The 17,870-nt window shown below is 31.2% G+C and overlaps 1 protein-coding gene across 1 annotated transcript in view; it reads left to right on the forward strand.

The window, feature by feature from the left end:
• Positions 1 to 17,870, forward strand: part of LOC107441899 (acetylcholine receptor subunit alpha-like 1) — a 118,309-nt gene that overhangs the window by 91,981 nt on the left and 8,458 nt on the right. The window contains exons 5-7 of the mRNA XM_071184889.1: positions 2,768 to 3,052; positions 4,271 to 4,367; positions 13,765 to 13,989. Coding sequence (XP_071040990.1) covers positions 2,768 to 3,052; positions 4,271 to 4,367; positions 13,765 to 13,989 — 607 coding nt within the window. The remainder of the gene's footprint in view (positions 1 to 2,767; positions 3,053 to 4,270; positions 4,368 to 13,764; positions 13,990 to 17,870) is intronic.

The raw sequence follows: 17,870 nt of genomic DNA on the forward strand, positions 1-17,870 counted from the left end.
TTGGCCCAAAATTTGGAAAAAAGAGGAAGGTTAAATCAAAAGAAAAAGAAATAAATTACTCTTGACGAAGAGAAAATACTTAAAAAGATTTTTAAAAAAAAAAAGCTTAAAAAATATGGGGAAAAGAGTAAACAAAAAATGATCGAATTATAATAATAATAAAAACATCATCGGATTACACAATGATAAACATTCATAATTTAGAACGGACTATTAAACTGTGAGAAAAAAATGAAAAACGTTTTTTTAAAATTATGTATTCAAACATATTTTACTTTCCATTCCATGACTGAAAAAAAAAGTTATATTTTCAACATTAACTATGGTTATACGTCGTAATTCCAAGAAAAATATTGTTTTTTTTATACATTTGTGTGGCCTATGGATTCCTAACGAGCATCAAACATTCTCAAAATTAAGTGTTCATTCACTGGAAAATTTAGTGTTTATTCACTGGTAAGAACTGTTCCTTCACTTGGTCATCTTACTACTTATTATTTAAACCACCAAAAGCTTAAAACAATATTATGTAAGTTATCTAACTTTTTTTTACATAATTTGCATTTAATAACAAATATGTCGACACCATCATTTAGCTAAAATTACAAATTTTGAAATTTTTATGAATTTTTTTTAAAGGCAAGCTAAGCTTAAGTGTTCCTTCATTGTTTAGTTTACCCTATAAGATGTTGAGAAATTTGCGATGTTGTGAGAGATGTTTGAAAATGTTGACTACGTATTTTTATTAATATTTATAAAATATATATTCAAGAAATTGATAAATATATTATTCCAAATCTATGCATACGTATGTATATTATTGAAATTGTATCAGTTATTGAGAAACAAAATAAGAAAAATAAAAAATAATCACATTAAATAAGCACAATCTGGTGTATTATATCAGAGGCACGCTTTTTTAAAATTAGACATTTGTTGAATAAAGTGTTTTTTATTCAAAATTCTTTACTAAATTGCAAATAAATTATTAAATGACTAAAAAAGAAACATCGTATTTTATAGTGTGAAAGAAATAAAAAGAAAAAGATTAGAGCAAACGATTATTAGCGAAAAAAATATGAATGAAATTTTACGCTACGCGCGCGAAGTCAAGTTCCTCCTAAGTTTATCACATTTTAATATTAATCGCCCCAATCAGTTATTTCTTTATTGTCGCCAAATTATTTTTTTAAAAATAATTAATTTTAATTTTTCTCAGCTTCTAATAAATAAAAACAGTTAAAACTTTAGATTTTTCAATTGAAAAATATGTAGATTAATATGGTATAAAAAAATTCATACCTTATAATTCAATATTTTTTCATCCTCACTTTAATTAAATAATAAAAAATAATAAATAATTATTAAAAATTATTTTTTGCATGAAATTAGCTTTGGGTAAATGAGTTTTATGAGTGGGTGCAATTTTTTTTTAATTGCTTCATTAGTTTTGAAAATATGACTGAAAACGCAAAAAGCGAAATTAACATTAAGGGGTACGAACTTTGAATCGCTCTCCTGACCAAACTATGGGGACCACATTTCCCAGATTGCGGCTACCCCCTATATTTTGAAGATAAGAAATCCAAATATGTAAAAAAAAATGCATGTTTATTCAGAGAAAGTACGTTTTTGTGTCTGATTTCGTAACTTAATTAATAGTTAGCACTAATTAATTAGCATATTTGAGGTCATCCCCAGGAACCATTAAGATTGACACTTAGTTCGTGAAAATCCGATCATTAGAACGAAAGTTATTCAGGGTGATTCGTTTTTTTTTTTTGCGGACTGTACACCTCACATCTCCGGCGCATGAACATTCGAACATTCTGTAATACTCCAGGCATATCTCGCAGGCTGCGATTCTTGCAATCAGCATTATCAACAGGGGTGTCATAAACCAGTGTTTTCATATGACTCCAGAAATAAAGACATGATAGGTCGGGTGACCGAGGAGGCTATATAATTTTTTCAATGTATTATTATAGCGATTTTTCACTTACGGTCTCTTTTCTTTATGGTGCTTCTGTGTACGTCACCGCTTCAGGAAAGCATTTCCGACCCCACATTGCTATATGATTTCGAGTCATCAGGATGCCCCCTACCCCTCTTAGAAGTTCTGAAACGCTTAACTGAGACACCCTGTATATACCTATATTTCCCAAAAGCAGTCAAAATGACTGGATTGTGAAGAAATTTGTTTAGCACGTTCACGCCGGGGTGACCCACCGGTGGGTCACGCTAGATTGTCTCATCGGGTGGAGCACCGGAGTAAAAACTGGTAACAAATAAATTTCATTTTTTAGTTTTTTTCCGGGAATAATAAAAATCCATAACTACCCATTGTTTTTAACGGATGCAATTTTTATATTGAATTGCTTGTTCGCCGTGATAAATTGCCTTACAGTGAATTGTTGAGATTAGATTAACTCCTCCCGAATATTATCTAATATTGAAATAGTTCATCTACCAGTATTTTCTCTTTTCCGTCCCGCTTTCAGGCTCAACACCCGGCGTGAACGTGTTAAAATTAATTTTTATATTATTTACAGTTATATAATAAGTTATTAGTAAATATTAACAATAAAAAAAATTATATGTTGTACAAAGTTCTAAGCAATTGTGTCATTATATACACCATTGTTTTTCGAATTGAAATTACAAGCTGTCAAAATGACTTCCTTAGGCAATCTAGTGTTAAGTATACCCTTGCCAGAGAAAATATACACAAGCATTTATTTGATAAATTATTTTTTTCTTCCTGTAGGTAGATCTTAAACATTTGGAAGAGATCCCAGATAATGATACCGTGCCCATTGGAATGGATCTCAGTGAATTTTACCTGAGTGTAGAATGGGATATTATGGCTGTTCCGGCCCATCGAAGGGTCCGGCATTACTCCTGCTGCGTAGAACCTTACCCGGACATCACTTTCAACATCACACTGAGGAGGAAGACCCTCTTCTACACTGTTAATCTTATTATACCGTGTGTCGGAATATCCGGCTTGTCCGTCCTGGTCTTCTATCTTCCCTCAGATTCTGGCGAAAAGGTTTGACTACTTCATTGCATTCTTATTTTTAATCATGCTGTGAACTTCTTTTTGTTACTGTAATTTTAAATTTGTGCCTAATGTCCATGAGCATTTCTCGAAAGGAGGGGGAACAACACAGATCTTGAACCCTTTGCACTTGAGAGGTGATTCTTTTTTTCGTCAAACCGTCTATATAATGTCTAACAGTTTAACTACCACAATTACATTGCTCTCTAAGTGCAGAGATGCCAACTGCTCAAGACACGCCAAAATAATTTAAAAAAACGGTAAATAACTACTAAGCGAAGTTTACATATTTAAAGTGGTAAATTATATGAGCCTACGAATTATTTAGAAATAGTGGCGGATAAAAATCTACTGAATTCAATTTATAAAACCAAGAATTACAATTGATAAACAACCACTTTAAAATATATATTTGCTGTCCGGAGCAAGTTGGTATCTCTATAAGTGCTGTTATATGTATTCGTTCATGCGTCAAACAGACGCGTGTTCGTAGAGATAGGTATATAAGAAAGGTCCGTAAACCTAGTGTTAATATTTAGTAACGACTTAAATTAGTGGCCTCGAGATGATGTATTATAAGTGTGTGAAGTAGTCCTATGAACATTAAGTGGTAACAACCATTTTTTTAAACGTTGAAAGACCCTGTAGTACAAAAGGTTATAAAATACACTCTGGCATACCCTCCAACATTTGATGTTTCTGAAAATTATTTTTTCCAGTGGCTATGTACCAAAACAGAAGTTTAAAAAAAAATATAGCATTTATAAAACTTTAATCAGAACTTAAGAACATGGACATATGGTTGTTCTAGAGACCTTTAGAATAGAAAAATAAAATAAAATGAAAAAGATAAGAATTTACCTCCAAAATCACGAAATAGATGTTTAAATTTCATGGGTTATGTGTTGCAATTGCAGCGTCACTAAATATAACTGTAGTGCCACTAAGTGCGACTGCAGAGTCAATGAATTATTAGAGTGTCGTGATTCAATTCGACGGCAAAGCCTTAATGTATCACTGAATGTTAACTACATTTTACTCAAATATATTCTGATAAAAAAGTAAATCAAAAACTAAAAAACGGAATTAAAAATACGTAGGAAAAATATGGCATTTACCAGTTTATTAAGAACCTCATTGCCAAAAAGTTGAATCAGAAAAAAGTCACTGAATGATTTGATCATTTTAATGTGCAGTCTTTATTGTCAGGTGTCTTTATCTGTGTCCATCCTACTGTCGCTGACTTTCTTCTTCTTGGTGTTATCGGAAATAATTCCGTCTACCTCTTTGGCAATGCCTCTTCTTGGTGAGTGTATTTCTTTCTCTAGATAATTTATTCTCTTTGTGATGATAAGAATATTGAACTTTGATTACAAAAGACGGCATATATTAATATAAAAGAATGTTTGTTTATTCATGAACTCATTTGTGTTTGGCGTCCTCAGAGATTTCAACTGCTCGGCTTTCGACAAAAGATCTATTAAAGTAATTGAGAATTGAAAACTAAATCTTGCATAATTTTATTTAAATAAGCCCGTGCAATTAAAGATTCTCCTCTCGAAATTGGGGAGTAAAATGCAGGGATTCCAACTGCTGTGCTTTGTGCAAAAGTTTTAATAAACTGGTAGCGAATTAAATAATGAAACTTGTAGAATAAGAATAATTACTCCCACTAAGTGTCACCACTGCAATAAAATTCCATTTAAAATTATACTTTGAATTTTCGATAAATAGTAGTGGACAAATTACTCAAAATAAAAACTACTAAACTAAAATTTCGTTACCACTAGAAAATAATTTTTTGCAAAGCGGAGCAAGATGGTATCTCTGGAAATGACATGTTATAAAAACTAATTATTTAATTTTTTGGTGAACCAAGCAGCATTTTACCAAATTTTTTAACACGAGAATCATGCATTAAAACATAAATTTTTGTACCAGTACAGAACAGTTTTTCACAAATCAGAACATGGAAGCATGTCTGCCGTCTCTTAAAAGTTAGTAGTTCTTTTTTTTAAATATAAAAACAGTGGTAACACAAGTGTTTCATTTGGATTTATTTTATGGAAACAAAACAGTTCTGTCTGCTACAATATATTAACTATATACATATATGCAAAAGACCTCGCTCAATGCATTTCGTCAAGTGATAAGTAACATAAGCCAAACACTGATAGTTTATATAAGGAAGTTGCTATAAACAGAAATATATTAGTACATTTTTCATTTAAATGAAACTTTTTATGGTTGTTTATTAATAGATTAACCGGTTAACGCCCAGCGTCATATATTTAGGACAGTTCCTTTTTTCAAAGACATTCATTGTGGTGGGAAACTTTTTTCAGTATTTTCATTTATCTGGGGGAATTAAAAGATTCCCAGATACCACAATGATTTAGTTTTCTGATTAGATGAAGAATTATAAGGAGCAAGTACTTTTTGATCTATCAAAGACTTTTTGAATGCTCTAACTATAGAAAAAACAATTAATTTCGATAATATATTTCATCACTTTTTCCATAAAACCACTTTTTGTATCATTTCAATATATATATTCGGGACAAAACGGGTTAATAGAAAACGGCATTTTCTGTAATTATTACGACAAATCACAGCTAAGCACTACTATAACCAGATAGAATAAAGTACAAACTTTTACTAACGTTTTTTTTAACGAAATAGGTAGTTGTTAATGCATAATTATGATTTACAATGCTTAATTTATTTTCAAACCCATTTATTGAACAGATGAAATTGTTGACAGTTTTGTAATTGATCATAGTTAAATTATTAAAAAATATGATCCATGCCTGGTAACTCTTTCGGATGATCAGGAAGATTTTATTTTCAGAATTTATCTGGTAGCCATATTAATGTATTCATACTTGATTCTTATTCTAATAAAATTGAAAAATTGGTTTAAAATTATTTTGATTGCCATTACATAATTGTAATTTAAACATACACATCTACCACGCATCGTTGAGTAAGATATATTTTCATCAACCTTTCTGAAAATAACGTTTACTCATGCTGATACAATTCTGAACAACTCCAAAATCAAACAAACACAGTTTAGAGCAAGCTGCTCAATTTATTTTTGATTCCTTTTTAGTTATTCAAGCAAAGAGCTTGAAACATTCATAAAAGCAACTCCATTGCCTGCTTACCTCATTGCTCAACCAAAACTGTTCAAAAATTCCTGATGAATGGGATAGGGGCTGCTTCGCGGCCCAGGTGCCCAATAAAATCTAAACACTAGGACTAGAGTAAGATATAAATGCTTCCAGAGATAAGAAATTACTATTTTGTGATCCTTAACTCGAGAGTATTCTATCCATTATTTTTATCCTTAACTTTAACCGAGTTAGAAGGAAGACTATAAATATAAACTATAGTCTGCTACCACTTTTGCTACTTCTCTCACACTGGTCTGCACTTACTGCCATTAATTCGGTCCCCCAAGAGCTCTATCTCTTGCAGAAGTGTGGATTTGTCCGCTCCTCGGACTGGTACATCGTAGTCTTCCTCAATTCAAATTTAAATCGTTAAGTAATTTGTATATATTATAAATATTGTATATAGTTATTCCTCAATCCCAGATTTGTTTTGTATATATACGTTTTGTATTTGTTTTGTATATATTTTTATTATCTTATCATATTTATGATTATCTAATCGTTAATTTACTTATGTAATCTTTTCAGCCCTTTTCACCCTCTTCTCTTATTCTTAATCAATTTCGATGAATAGTCCCCGGACTAGGTACTCCGTATCCAAAATTTAAATCGTTAAGTGCATCGTGTTGTGGATTAAATATAAATGAAAAGTAGGCTTACAATGTCATTTTAAAGTTAATTTCGCTACCACTAAGTAAAAGCTTTTTTGAAGTGTTTAAAAGTTGGCAGGTATACCGATTTGTAATGGAGTCACTCATTTAAATTAGTTCTAAAATGACGAATCGAATAACCCTAGTATTAGTTTTACACTTTAATAAACTAAAGTTCTGCTTTAACTCTGAAATGGCATTTAATATGGCAAAATTAAATTTCATTTATCAAACAAAATGCTCGCCCTAAAACATTTCGAATAAATAATGAAAACGTTTCACTGTACATTTCGTACTTTCAAACATATTTCATATCTGTTGAAAAGCACGTATTTACTTTAATAGAAACTTTGAAAGAAGGTATTTAAAACGAATTTTCGTGGCTAAAGGGTCAATGATAATTTTAAAAAGAAAAAAAAATATAGCATTTAAAATTATTAACGATGAAGCATTTAGTTCGAATTAATCTACATAAAGAGGTCATATGAATATAAAATACCAATAAACTGAAAACGTTCATCTACAAGTTAAGTTAATGGCGAATACTCGCTTGCTCAACGAAAGGAAGTCAATAATTTATTCATACTCTCCTCTAAATGATTCTAATAAACATTTTATTATTCCACAAAATCTCATTGAATGAAAATTCCAAACATTTTTGAGAAAAATAACCTCTCAACGAATTCGCCTTGAAGGAATGTTGAATGAAAAATGAAGCAATTTCAAAAACTGAATGATGCTTCACAAAAATGGATTTTGAGTATTCAGCAAATTTCCTTCAACAGTAAAAAAATGGCTTTTCAGTCGATTAAAAACGCAGTTTCGCTTAGTTTTTAATCAAATTAGCGTAGAATTTTTACTTCCTCATAATCATCTTTCTAGTATAGATGAGTATTTATCTAAAATCTTGAGGGGGAAAAAGGTACTTAACTCATTAATAACTACAATATTCCCAGTTATGCCTTAGGTTTAGATAAATTGCAACAAGTATAAAATTTAAATTACTTAAATCATAACTCCCTGTAGATTGTTTGTATTAGCTTTCATGAAAATACCTTCGATTAACATAAAAAGTTTTAAACTACTTTTCTGAGAATAATAATATTTGTTTAATGAAAAATAGTTTAATTAACGACGTTAAAAGCATTTTGCAAAGAGCGTTGATTTTAACCCTGGAATAAAAGCTGTGGTGTCTCTAAACTAAATGATGTTTTCATTACGTAGAATTTAAAAAAGCAATTTTTAATTCGATATTACGCCAACGCATTTGTTATTTTAACTTAATTCTTTATAAACGAATGTATTATAAATTTTAATTTTTTTTTATCCCATTGGAATCTTAATTTTTTTCTGAAATTTTGCTCTCTAGGTAATTTACAAGCCAGCCAGGTGCCCGAGCGGTTAGCGCGCCTGACTGCGAAGCCAATGGCTGCGGGTTCATATCCCGCTCTGGGCATGGGTGTTTCTCTTTATGTGTTGTCCTCTGTTGTGTGTGATGTGTGAATGTGGCCCACCCTATGAACGGGTTTGTGACAGTGTGGCGTGGGTAATGTTACTTGCCTCCGTGACTTTGGTTCACAGGTGCCCACTGGGTAACGTAAAATGAGTAACAATTCCGGCATCTTCTAAGGCGAAGAATAAAGCTCATTTCCTGCCATTTGATAAAATGAAAAAAGGTCCTTTTCAAAAGCTGTGTGTAGTATAATAAAACATCACTTAATATCCAGTTTCACAGAAGCAAAACTGAATAAGAGAATGGTTGAAATTTTAGTGAAATATTCATGACTGAATGTTTATCAAATATATGCATAAATGTTCAAATCATTTAAATGCCTCGTAAACAAAATCATTTTAAAACTTAAATTTCGCAACCACTTTAAGTATTTGAGGAAAACTCTCCGACAACAATATGGATAAGTTAATAGTTCTGTAGATGTATCTGCTACAGGGATGATAGCTTACATAAGCAAGGCTGCCAACTACTGCGATTTTCTCAAAACATTTCTTAGAGTGGTAGATAATTTAAAACTAATGTTTTCAGAATTTTTGGTAATTTTGCCAACATTTTAAAAGTTTCATCACTAAAAAGGAAAAAATAAATATTCAGTTTCTTTAAACATTTTGAATCGTTTACATGTAGTGGCGTGGAAAGTAACTTTAAATCAAAATTATAGAACAAAGAATCATGTATTAAAACATAAGTGTAGCTACCAGTAGAAGAAAATTTCCCTGCAGGGGCAGAAAGTTGGCTGATCAAAGCGAAAAGCAGCAAAATCTGTTAAAAAAATCATTTCCTTCAAGCCTGTTTTTGGGAGGAGTACTACTATTTCTTACAAATTACAACATGTATTACATAGGCCTGTTTTGTATTGGAGAAAATTAAATAGCGGGGCCGCCAACTACTATGCTCTTTGAAAAATATTTCATGGAGTGACTTAAGCTATAACTAAATCTAAATTTTTTATTCCTTACTAGCTATAACCAATAAGGCTATGATATCCTTATTTGCTATAACTAACAAGGAATAACTAAACCTTTCAGAACTTTTTTGTAATTTTGCCAACGTTTTAAAAGCCTCACCATAAGATAGCTGGAACAAAGTGACGTTTCATATGAACATTTGAATCAATTTGCATGTAGTGGTGTGGAAAATAACTTTTAATCAAATTTACACAACAAAGAATCACACACTAAAACATAAACTTAACTACTACTAGTAGAAGTTTTTCCAAAAAACGTTGGCAGCTCTGTAAATAGCGATGAATAGTTTATAATTATAATAGAAAGAGATTATTTTTTCGCAATAAAGAGAAATGCATTGAAAAATGCTTTAGAGAAAGTCAGTGTCTACCACGGGCTGTCGTGATAATGATGAGGAAGAAGAGTTTATTTTACTCCATTCGAAAACCAGCAATCAATATAAAATGGTTTTAAACCATTTTTTCCCTTCTCTTTTCCATCTTAAGTTTAGGCCTAATCTACTATGAGGTCAGAGTTAAACTTATCTGCATGATTGTACAACTGTAAGAGCTTGCCAGCATAATTGTGCGGTTATAAATTAACCCAATATGTGCATGGTGGTAATATATTCACTTTAAAACTGATTTAAATTTTATAAAAAATTTGTTTTTTAAAAGAAACTATTTTTGTATTAAAAATATCCATTACAAAGATTAAACTATATCTAAAATTTAGAAATGCATTCTGGTGCACAAGGATTATCTTTAATCTATTAGATTAATTTTCAAATTGTAATAACCTTTTTAACACTTTTTACGTTTTCTATTTATCTATTTATACCAGAAAAAATAAAGGGAATGCAAAATTTTTTCTAAGTGCATCAGGTTTTAAAGTGTTTAAAAACAAAATTCTAGATTTAATAAATGAAAAAAGTTTTTTTTTCATACGATTCAAGAGGTAAAAGGAATACTTCAATCTTCTGGTCAACCCACAAGGCATGTTATACATCTACTAGCTTGTCATCCTTTTTGTTATCAAATACAGGCGTTCGGAAATTTTCAATCGATTTACTCGTCAATCATATAAAGTTGCCATTCTTTTTTTTTAAATATATGTACTAGACAGTTTTTACATTAATTTTTATACAGTATGCAATTTTCTACGAATTACACGAGGGAAAAATTCTTGGTTGAGTTAGTTTCCCAACCATTTTGAACTTTAAGTGAAAGTATTTCCCTTTGAAGTAATTTTCTGATTATTTTGTTATGCAAATATAGTAAAACAACATGATTAACGGACAAATAAAGGTACAGAAATGAACATGGTATAGTCTCGATTCGATAAACAAGAACCTTCTTTAGTGTCTAAACACAGCACTATTTTGCGTCTAAACTAATCTAATCAGCAACATCAGAAAACTGAAATGGTGGTAGAAAAAATTGATAAGGAATATCCCGAAAACCAACAGCACCTATAACTGAAAGACTCCACACGGTTTTTTGTAGGTAGTCCGATCAGACCATTGTGAAGTTAACCCAATTAGTGAAAGAACCATTTAATATGAAATCTATTAAAAATTAGAAAAGTGGTAGCAAATATATGTCTAAAAATTTTTTAATTAATGAATATAATTGGTTTGTTTTATTTACTTATCAACCACTACAGATTCAATTCTCCAATATATATGATAAATTTCTCTCAAGTACTTTTAAAATAGAATTTGGGTTCATGCGCACAAGTGGTTCGCTTTTTAAATAATCTGCGCAGACTACTTATAAGAAACCGTGTGGAGGTGATGCGAAAACTCATCTCTTTATCTTGCCAATTATTTTTTTTAAAAATAAAAACTATTTCTGTTAGAGAATCTCTGCGTGAGATTTCTGTTCCCAGAATACTAAAATTGAGAAGTAATGCAGTATGCTTTCAAATATCTGTTCAGAAATTTTATTGGGTTTTTTTTTTTATTTTTTGAGGACACTGATTCAGCTTAGTTTAGACCCTAAAGAAGGTTCTTGTTTTTAGAATCGAAATTATTGAATGAAGATTTCATTACAGATTCCGTACAAATATCATAGAGGGAACTTTGGTGGCTCAGGGGATAAGGAGCTTACCGCCCTATGAGGTTATCCTGGTTCGAATCCCAGCGATGACTGGTCATGATCAATTTCATTAACCCTTTGGGGACGGGTGATTCAGAAAAGCATTCGTACAAAATCAGAATCAAGTTGCAATTAAATAAAAAACGGTAACTTAAATGTAGTCGTTACTAATTTGACAGACTTACTTTGCTTTTATTTTAATTATTGTTAGTTTAATCATATATATAATCAATGTTAATTCAAAGTATAACTAAATAGTTTTATTTTGAACAAAGTAATGGTGAATTAAATAAATCAAAAAATTATAACTCCGCCTACAAATAAAATGCTAAAGAAATACTTTGATTACCAGTTTTATCTTCTTACCCTGATTGATACGGTTTTTTGCTGTCACGTATTTGTGACAGTCGGCGCGAAAGGGTTAACAGAAAAATTCATCATAATTGAATAATTTTTAACATATAGAGATAAGCGTATACTCATTTTTGTAGCTTTAATGGAAACTGCATATAAAATAAACAGTGATGAATAGTGATTTCAAATTCAACTATTCTTAATTTTATATTTTGCAATTTTAATATTCGCGTTATGTTGAAGGGGATTGTAATAGTGTACTGGATTGATTGCAATATTCTTATGAAATTAAAACTATTTATATTTGACGACTTGGATATAAACATGGGGTACAATTTCACCTGAAGAACTGTTATTAATCATATTTTCTATCTTTAATGAGATTTTAGGTAATATTTAAACTTTCTTCGGCGCTCTTATTTGATAGACTTCGAATTACGTTCTATTATCTTATTAATAACAACTGTCTGAATTGATTGTAAAATATGTTAGTACTATTACTACATGTACTAGAAACACTGTAAGATCAGTTTTATCAAATTATATTCATTATTTTTCATAGACCTATAAAAATATGTAGTTTAATATTTAAACTGCTTGTATTTGATAGCTTATTTAGATTGAAAAATGATACATTGAATGAAAGATATATATCGAATTCATTGCAAACATTTATAGTTTTTACATGAGGAGTATTTTAATAAAAAGTTATATATATATATATATATATATATATATATATATATATATATATATATATATATATATATGAAATATTTACCCCGACCTGCCCTAATTTAGGGCATACGGGTAAATCTTTATTAAAATCAAGAAAAACAGAAAAGTACATAAAATACAAAAAGTGCAAAAGTACGAAAACATTACAGAGTCTGATGGCAACAGCAGTAAAATAATTAAAATGCTCCGAGAGTCCCGCCTTATAGTGCCGAAGCCGACGGGACCTCCCTTATAGTGAGCCAAAGACACAAATGAAAAATTTTACAACACATCGCAGGAAAGTACAGTATGGCATACAATGCATCATGTGCAGGCAGTATATAGGATTGAAACGAGTAATAATACAGAGTAAGTTGGGTCGCTAAATCAAAGCGATCATTAACATTGTGACAGGTTAATAAATGACACAAAGTATAAACTGTTGATGTATTCAAGAACAGTAAAACATAAAGTGAACCATTAAAAAAAACATGTACCAGAAGTGAACATAAGAAAACATTAAAAGGTCATAGGTAAACGGAGGTCCCAAGTTAATATAGGTCAAAGAACCAATACAGTCGATGACAAATTAACAACAGGTAAGACAGAAGAACAAAGTATATATATATATATATATATATATATATATATATATATATATATATAAGTAACAAATTTAAATTTATTCATCACCAGCAGAAGTTTTCTTCTATAAAATTACGATATGATTTAAAGTGTATCATATCAAAAATTTTGAAGAATTTTAAAAAGTTTTTTTTAATTGTTTAATAAACTTTGTTAAGGAACTTTTCTTTTCAAAGTGAACAATGAGCTAAAAAAAGGTTGGTAACCTATGATTTTCATGAAACAAAATAATCTATTGTTAAAAATTAATTTGTTCTTTAGAGTGTTTAATCCGTTCCAGGAAATCGCTGAAAAGTAACATCACCCACCCTTCATACCCTTTTTTCGACGGATTCGGATTTCGGACCCCTAAAATATAGGGGGTAACCGCAATCTGAGAAATAGGGTTGCAATAGTTTTATCAGGAGAGCAATCCAAAGTTTTTCATGGCAAAATACAAAATATGAGCAAAATCGGTCAAATAGTTCCTCAGAAATCAAATTTTAAAAATACGACTTTTTCAAAATTAGATTTCTCATAGACTATTGGAAACTAAGTTACAGCATAAGTTTTGTAGGACGATTTCTTAATGCTAACATTTAAGAATGTTTTATTTTCAGGCAAATACCTCGTGTTCACGATGATCCTTGTAACTGTATCCGTGATCGTGACGATCGCTGTTCTCAATGTCCATTTCCGGTCTCCTTCGACCCACCGAATGGCGCCCTGGGTGAGGAGAATCTTCATCCGCCTGCTGCCCCGAATTCTTCTCATGAGGCCGCCCCAGTACAAGATTGAGACCGACGACAATAAGGGAACCGCCCCGGCACCATCACTTGCAGAAGGTTGGATTTTACTCTTTGTCATAACTTTGTTAGAAGCCTGCAATCGATTTGAAGTTCATATTGTCCGTTACAAATATTAAATTGTCATTTAAAAAATATTATATACGTAATAAACAGCCGGATTTATGCTCTCCTCTCTCAAATTAAACTTTTATGTAATTTATCTACTTTACGGACACTATTATGGACATAATGAATGGACAAAGGCCATGTTTGGCTCAAGTATACATCTCCATTTGACAAGTGAAGTGAAGCTAATGGCAATTTTAAACTTTTGTAAAAAATATTACAAATTTTTTAAAAAACACTATATTATTTTGACCTCTTGCACTCTGAATACTTTAATATGCTGCTTGAACTAATCTCAACACCAAATCATTTAAACTACATAGTACAATATTTTTAAATAATTTCTAAAATTCATAAAATATTGTGGTTATTAAATCTACAACAATGTTCTTTCCGCGGAAGTACAAGCCTCGTTTTACAGTAATGCTAAAGGTTGTCTTGTAAAAGAAGGTGGTATGGTATTTACCCCTTAACTCAATGGTAATATTCTAGCTAGAGACAAAGCATATATGAAACAAAACAGAGATGCCAACTTGCTCCGGACAGCAAATTTATATTTTAAAGTGGTAGCTAATCAATTGTGATTCCTGGTTTAATAAGTTCAATTTAGTAGATTTTTAGCCACCACTATTTCTAAATAATTCCTAGGCTTATATAATTCACCACTTTGTAATACTTATGTCATGCTATACCTTTTAAAAAGAAAGCAAAAGTTGTCAGATATTGGCAAAATTTATTTTGTAGTTATTTACCGTTTTTTTAATTAATTTGGCGTGCCCGGAGCAGTTAGCATCTCTGACAAAAGAGCATGTGCTTGCATATTCCAACTTGCAACGAAAGCACTACATCTGATATCTATAGTATACATTTAACACGTTCATGCCGGGGTGACCCACCGGTGGGTCACGCTAGATTGTCTCATCTGGCGGCGCACCGGAGTAAAAACTGGTAACAAATAAATTTCATTTTTTAGTTTTTTTCCAGGAATAATGAAAATCCATAACTACCAATTGTTTTTAGCGGAGGCAATTTTTATATTGAATTGCCTCTTCTTACAGTGAATTGCTATTGTTGAGAATAGATTAACTCCTCTCGAATATTATCTAATATTGAAATAGGTCTTCTACCAGTATTTTCTCTTATCCGTCCCGCTTTCAGGCGCAACACCCGGCGTGAACGTGTTAAGGATAAATGCCCTACTACTTCTTTTTAATAAAGGAGCCTTTCTCTTTCTTGTATAAAGAAGAGGAGGAAGTCATTCTCGGACAAAACTTTCCAGTCGATATAACATGTAATTCGAAGAAATGTGGACAGTAGATTGCTCGCAGAAAACTGACGATTTTAGTGCTTTTAGAGAATAAAGATAATATCCACTCAAAAGAAGCAAACGCCAAGGTTATATATGGCTGTAATGACTATAAGTTCTTGAAATGTGTTAAACTTAGCTGTCCTGTAGTGAATGGCTTTTCTATAAAATGAGGAATTCAATTTTTTAATTAAATGACTCAGTTTGTTTAATGTAGTTAATAAAATATGAATAAGAGTATTCGTTGATTAAGTTTAAAAAAATCAAATACAATTTTAATTCATTATACTATCGTCAAAAATAAATTGAACAGTCTTCATGACATTGGCCCTAAGAGGGTTAATGATTGTCTCATAAAACTACTTAAAAAGGAAAAAATTAATTAGTTATATGCAAAAGCGTCTAAAAATAAGAAACATTAATTGTAACAAAAATATTTCTTAAACCTACTTAGAGTTTTCTCACGTTCTGTCTAACCACTACTTATTAATAAATCAAATATATATATATAGTTTCGTATGCTAATTTCTTAACAGAAGCTGGGCTGCTAACCAATAAGCTTTTTGATTTTTACGGAGTAGTTGACACGCTGTCAAAACCTGAAGCTTTCTGAATTTTGGTTGATTTTGTCAACATTTCGCTAATGGGCTGCAATAGTGGCACAATTTGAAAAACACGCATTTTGGACTAAGAACAGGTGTAAATATGAAAATACACATTCTTTTCAGCAGCAATGCTAGCACAACTCATAATTCAACTTGAAGGTAATCTTCGTTTAAGCAAACTAAAGCATTTCTTAACATGTTGAATGCCAGTCTAATTTTACATTGCTTGCTCGTCAGGCCACACGATAAATAACTGCAAATTAAATTTGCAAATATAGACAGATTTTGCTTGTTTGTAAAAGGTTTAGCATGATATGTCTGAAAAAAGTAGTGAATTATATATACCTACGAATTGTTTAAAAATAGTGGTGGATAAATATCTATTAAATTGAATTCATTAAACCAAGAATCACAATAATTAAGTAAATTTTGAATAAATTTTCTTCAATTCCATAAAAGAGTGTAAATTTTATAGTTCTGTATCTGTCAGCCAGCTATTTTTCGCGGCCTATGTGAAAGGTCAGTGTCAGCAAGCGGTGGCAGACGCTGCCTAAATGTAATTTCAGCGTCAGGCACCGATGGCTGACGCGGTGCTCAACGTGTTAAGCAAACTAAAGCATTTCTTAAGCATTTTCCTTAGCAACAAAAACTTTAAACCCACTTATCTCAAAACATGATTTTTTGAGTTGTGCCTCTATTGCAGCCCATGAGCGATTTTCGAAGTCTCACCATCAGCTAATTGGATCTCAGGGATGTTTTATCTGAACTTTTTAACAATTTACATGTGATGGTGTAAAAAATAATTTTAAAAGGAATTCACCAGAAAAAAAAGAATCTTACTTTAAAACATGAATTTTCCTACCACTAAAAAAAGTAGAAAGTTGTGGATAATTACTAGCACTCTATCTAGCTTTTTGTTGCTAAGGAAAATGCTTTAGTTTGCTTAACACGTTGAGTACTAGTTGAATGAGACTACCTATGGAGACCTCTGTGGAAACTTTCAGATTTTTTGAGAAAGTACATGAAGCACTCAAACTTGATGATTGATTTCCAAACTTATCTTCTATATACTCCCATCAAAGTCGTTAACGGCACCAGATGTTTCTTGCTTCAGGAGATTAATTATCCTTATCTTATTGTTGTCGTATTTTGTATGGTTTAGCTCCACAGAATAGGTCTGATACAGTGACTACCAAGGACGGGAATAAACTAGGACATATAAAATAGATAATTAGCCTGATGAAGCAAAGTACAAATTTATTAACCTATGCAAAAAGAAACTTATATTTGTAATATATTTACAAATGTATCTTTATTTTTCTTAAGTAAAAAATCAATAAATTTCAAAGAAAGCTTGTGAGCATTCTGTTTAGTTTCTAAAATATATTTTTCGTTATAGTATGATTGTCACAATTATTACTGTTTAGAAATAATGCAAGTCTTAAGAATTTCTTAAACAACAGTAATGTTCAATTAAGATTTGAAATCGATTGAATACATCTTCATTTATTTTATATGCATCATGAAATAAGACTAAATTTTTAAAATTGCATGGCATAAATATAAAGCAACTACATTTCCACTCGAGGGTACCTCTCTGGCACCATAAATTACCTGCTGCAATGTTAAAATCTTTACACTTTAATCTTTATTAACCACTTTATTTCGCGCGCAGGTCGTCGGGCTACCGAAGCGGGGGTGCCATCCCCTCCGCAGAGGATCAAAATTGTGATGGCATGTCTTCGGATCATCCTCCGGGATGTTTCCCAGACCGTCGCCAATAGCCCATTGTGAAGCTCTAGTGCGACGTAAATTAACAACAACAACAATAACCACTTTATTTAAATGGTCTCTATGTGTTAGATGGAAATGGTGCAGTGTGTGTGTGTGTTCTGTCTTAT

The sequence above is a fragment of the Parasteatoda tepidariorum genome, chromosome 5, assembly GCF_982258835.1.
Source record: "Parasteatoda tepidariorum strain Cologne lab strain chromosome 5, Ptep-v5.0, whole genome shotgun sequence".
NCBI classification, from domain to species: Eukaryota; Metazoa; Arthropoda; class Arachnida; order Araneae; family Theridiidae; genus Parasteatoda; species Parasteatoda tepidariorum.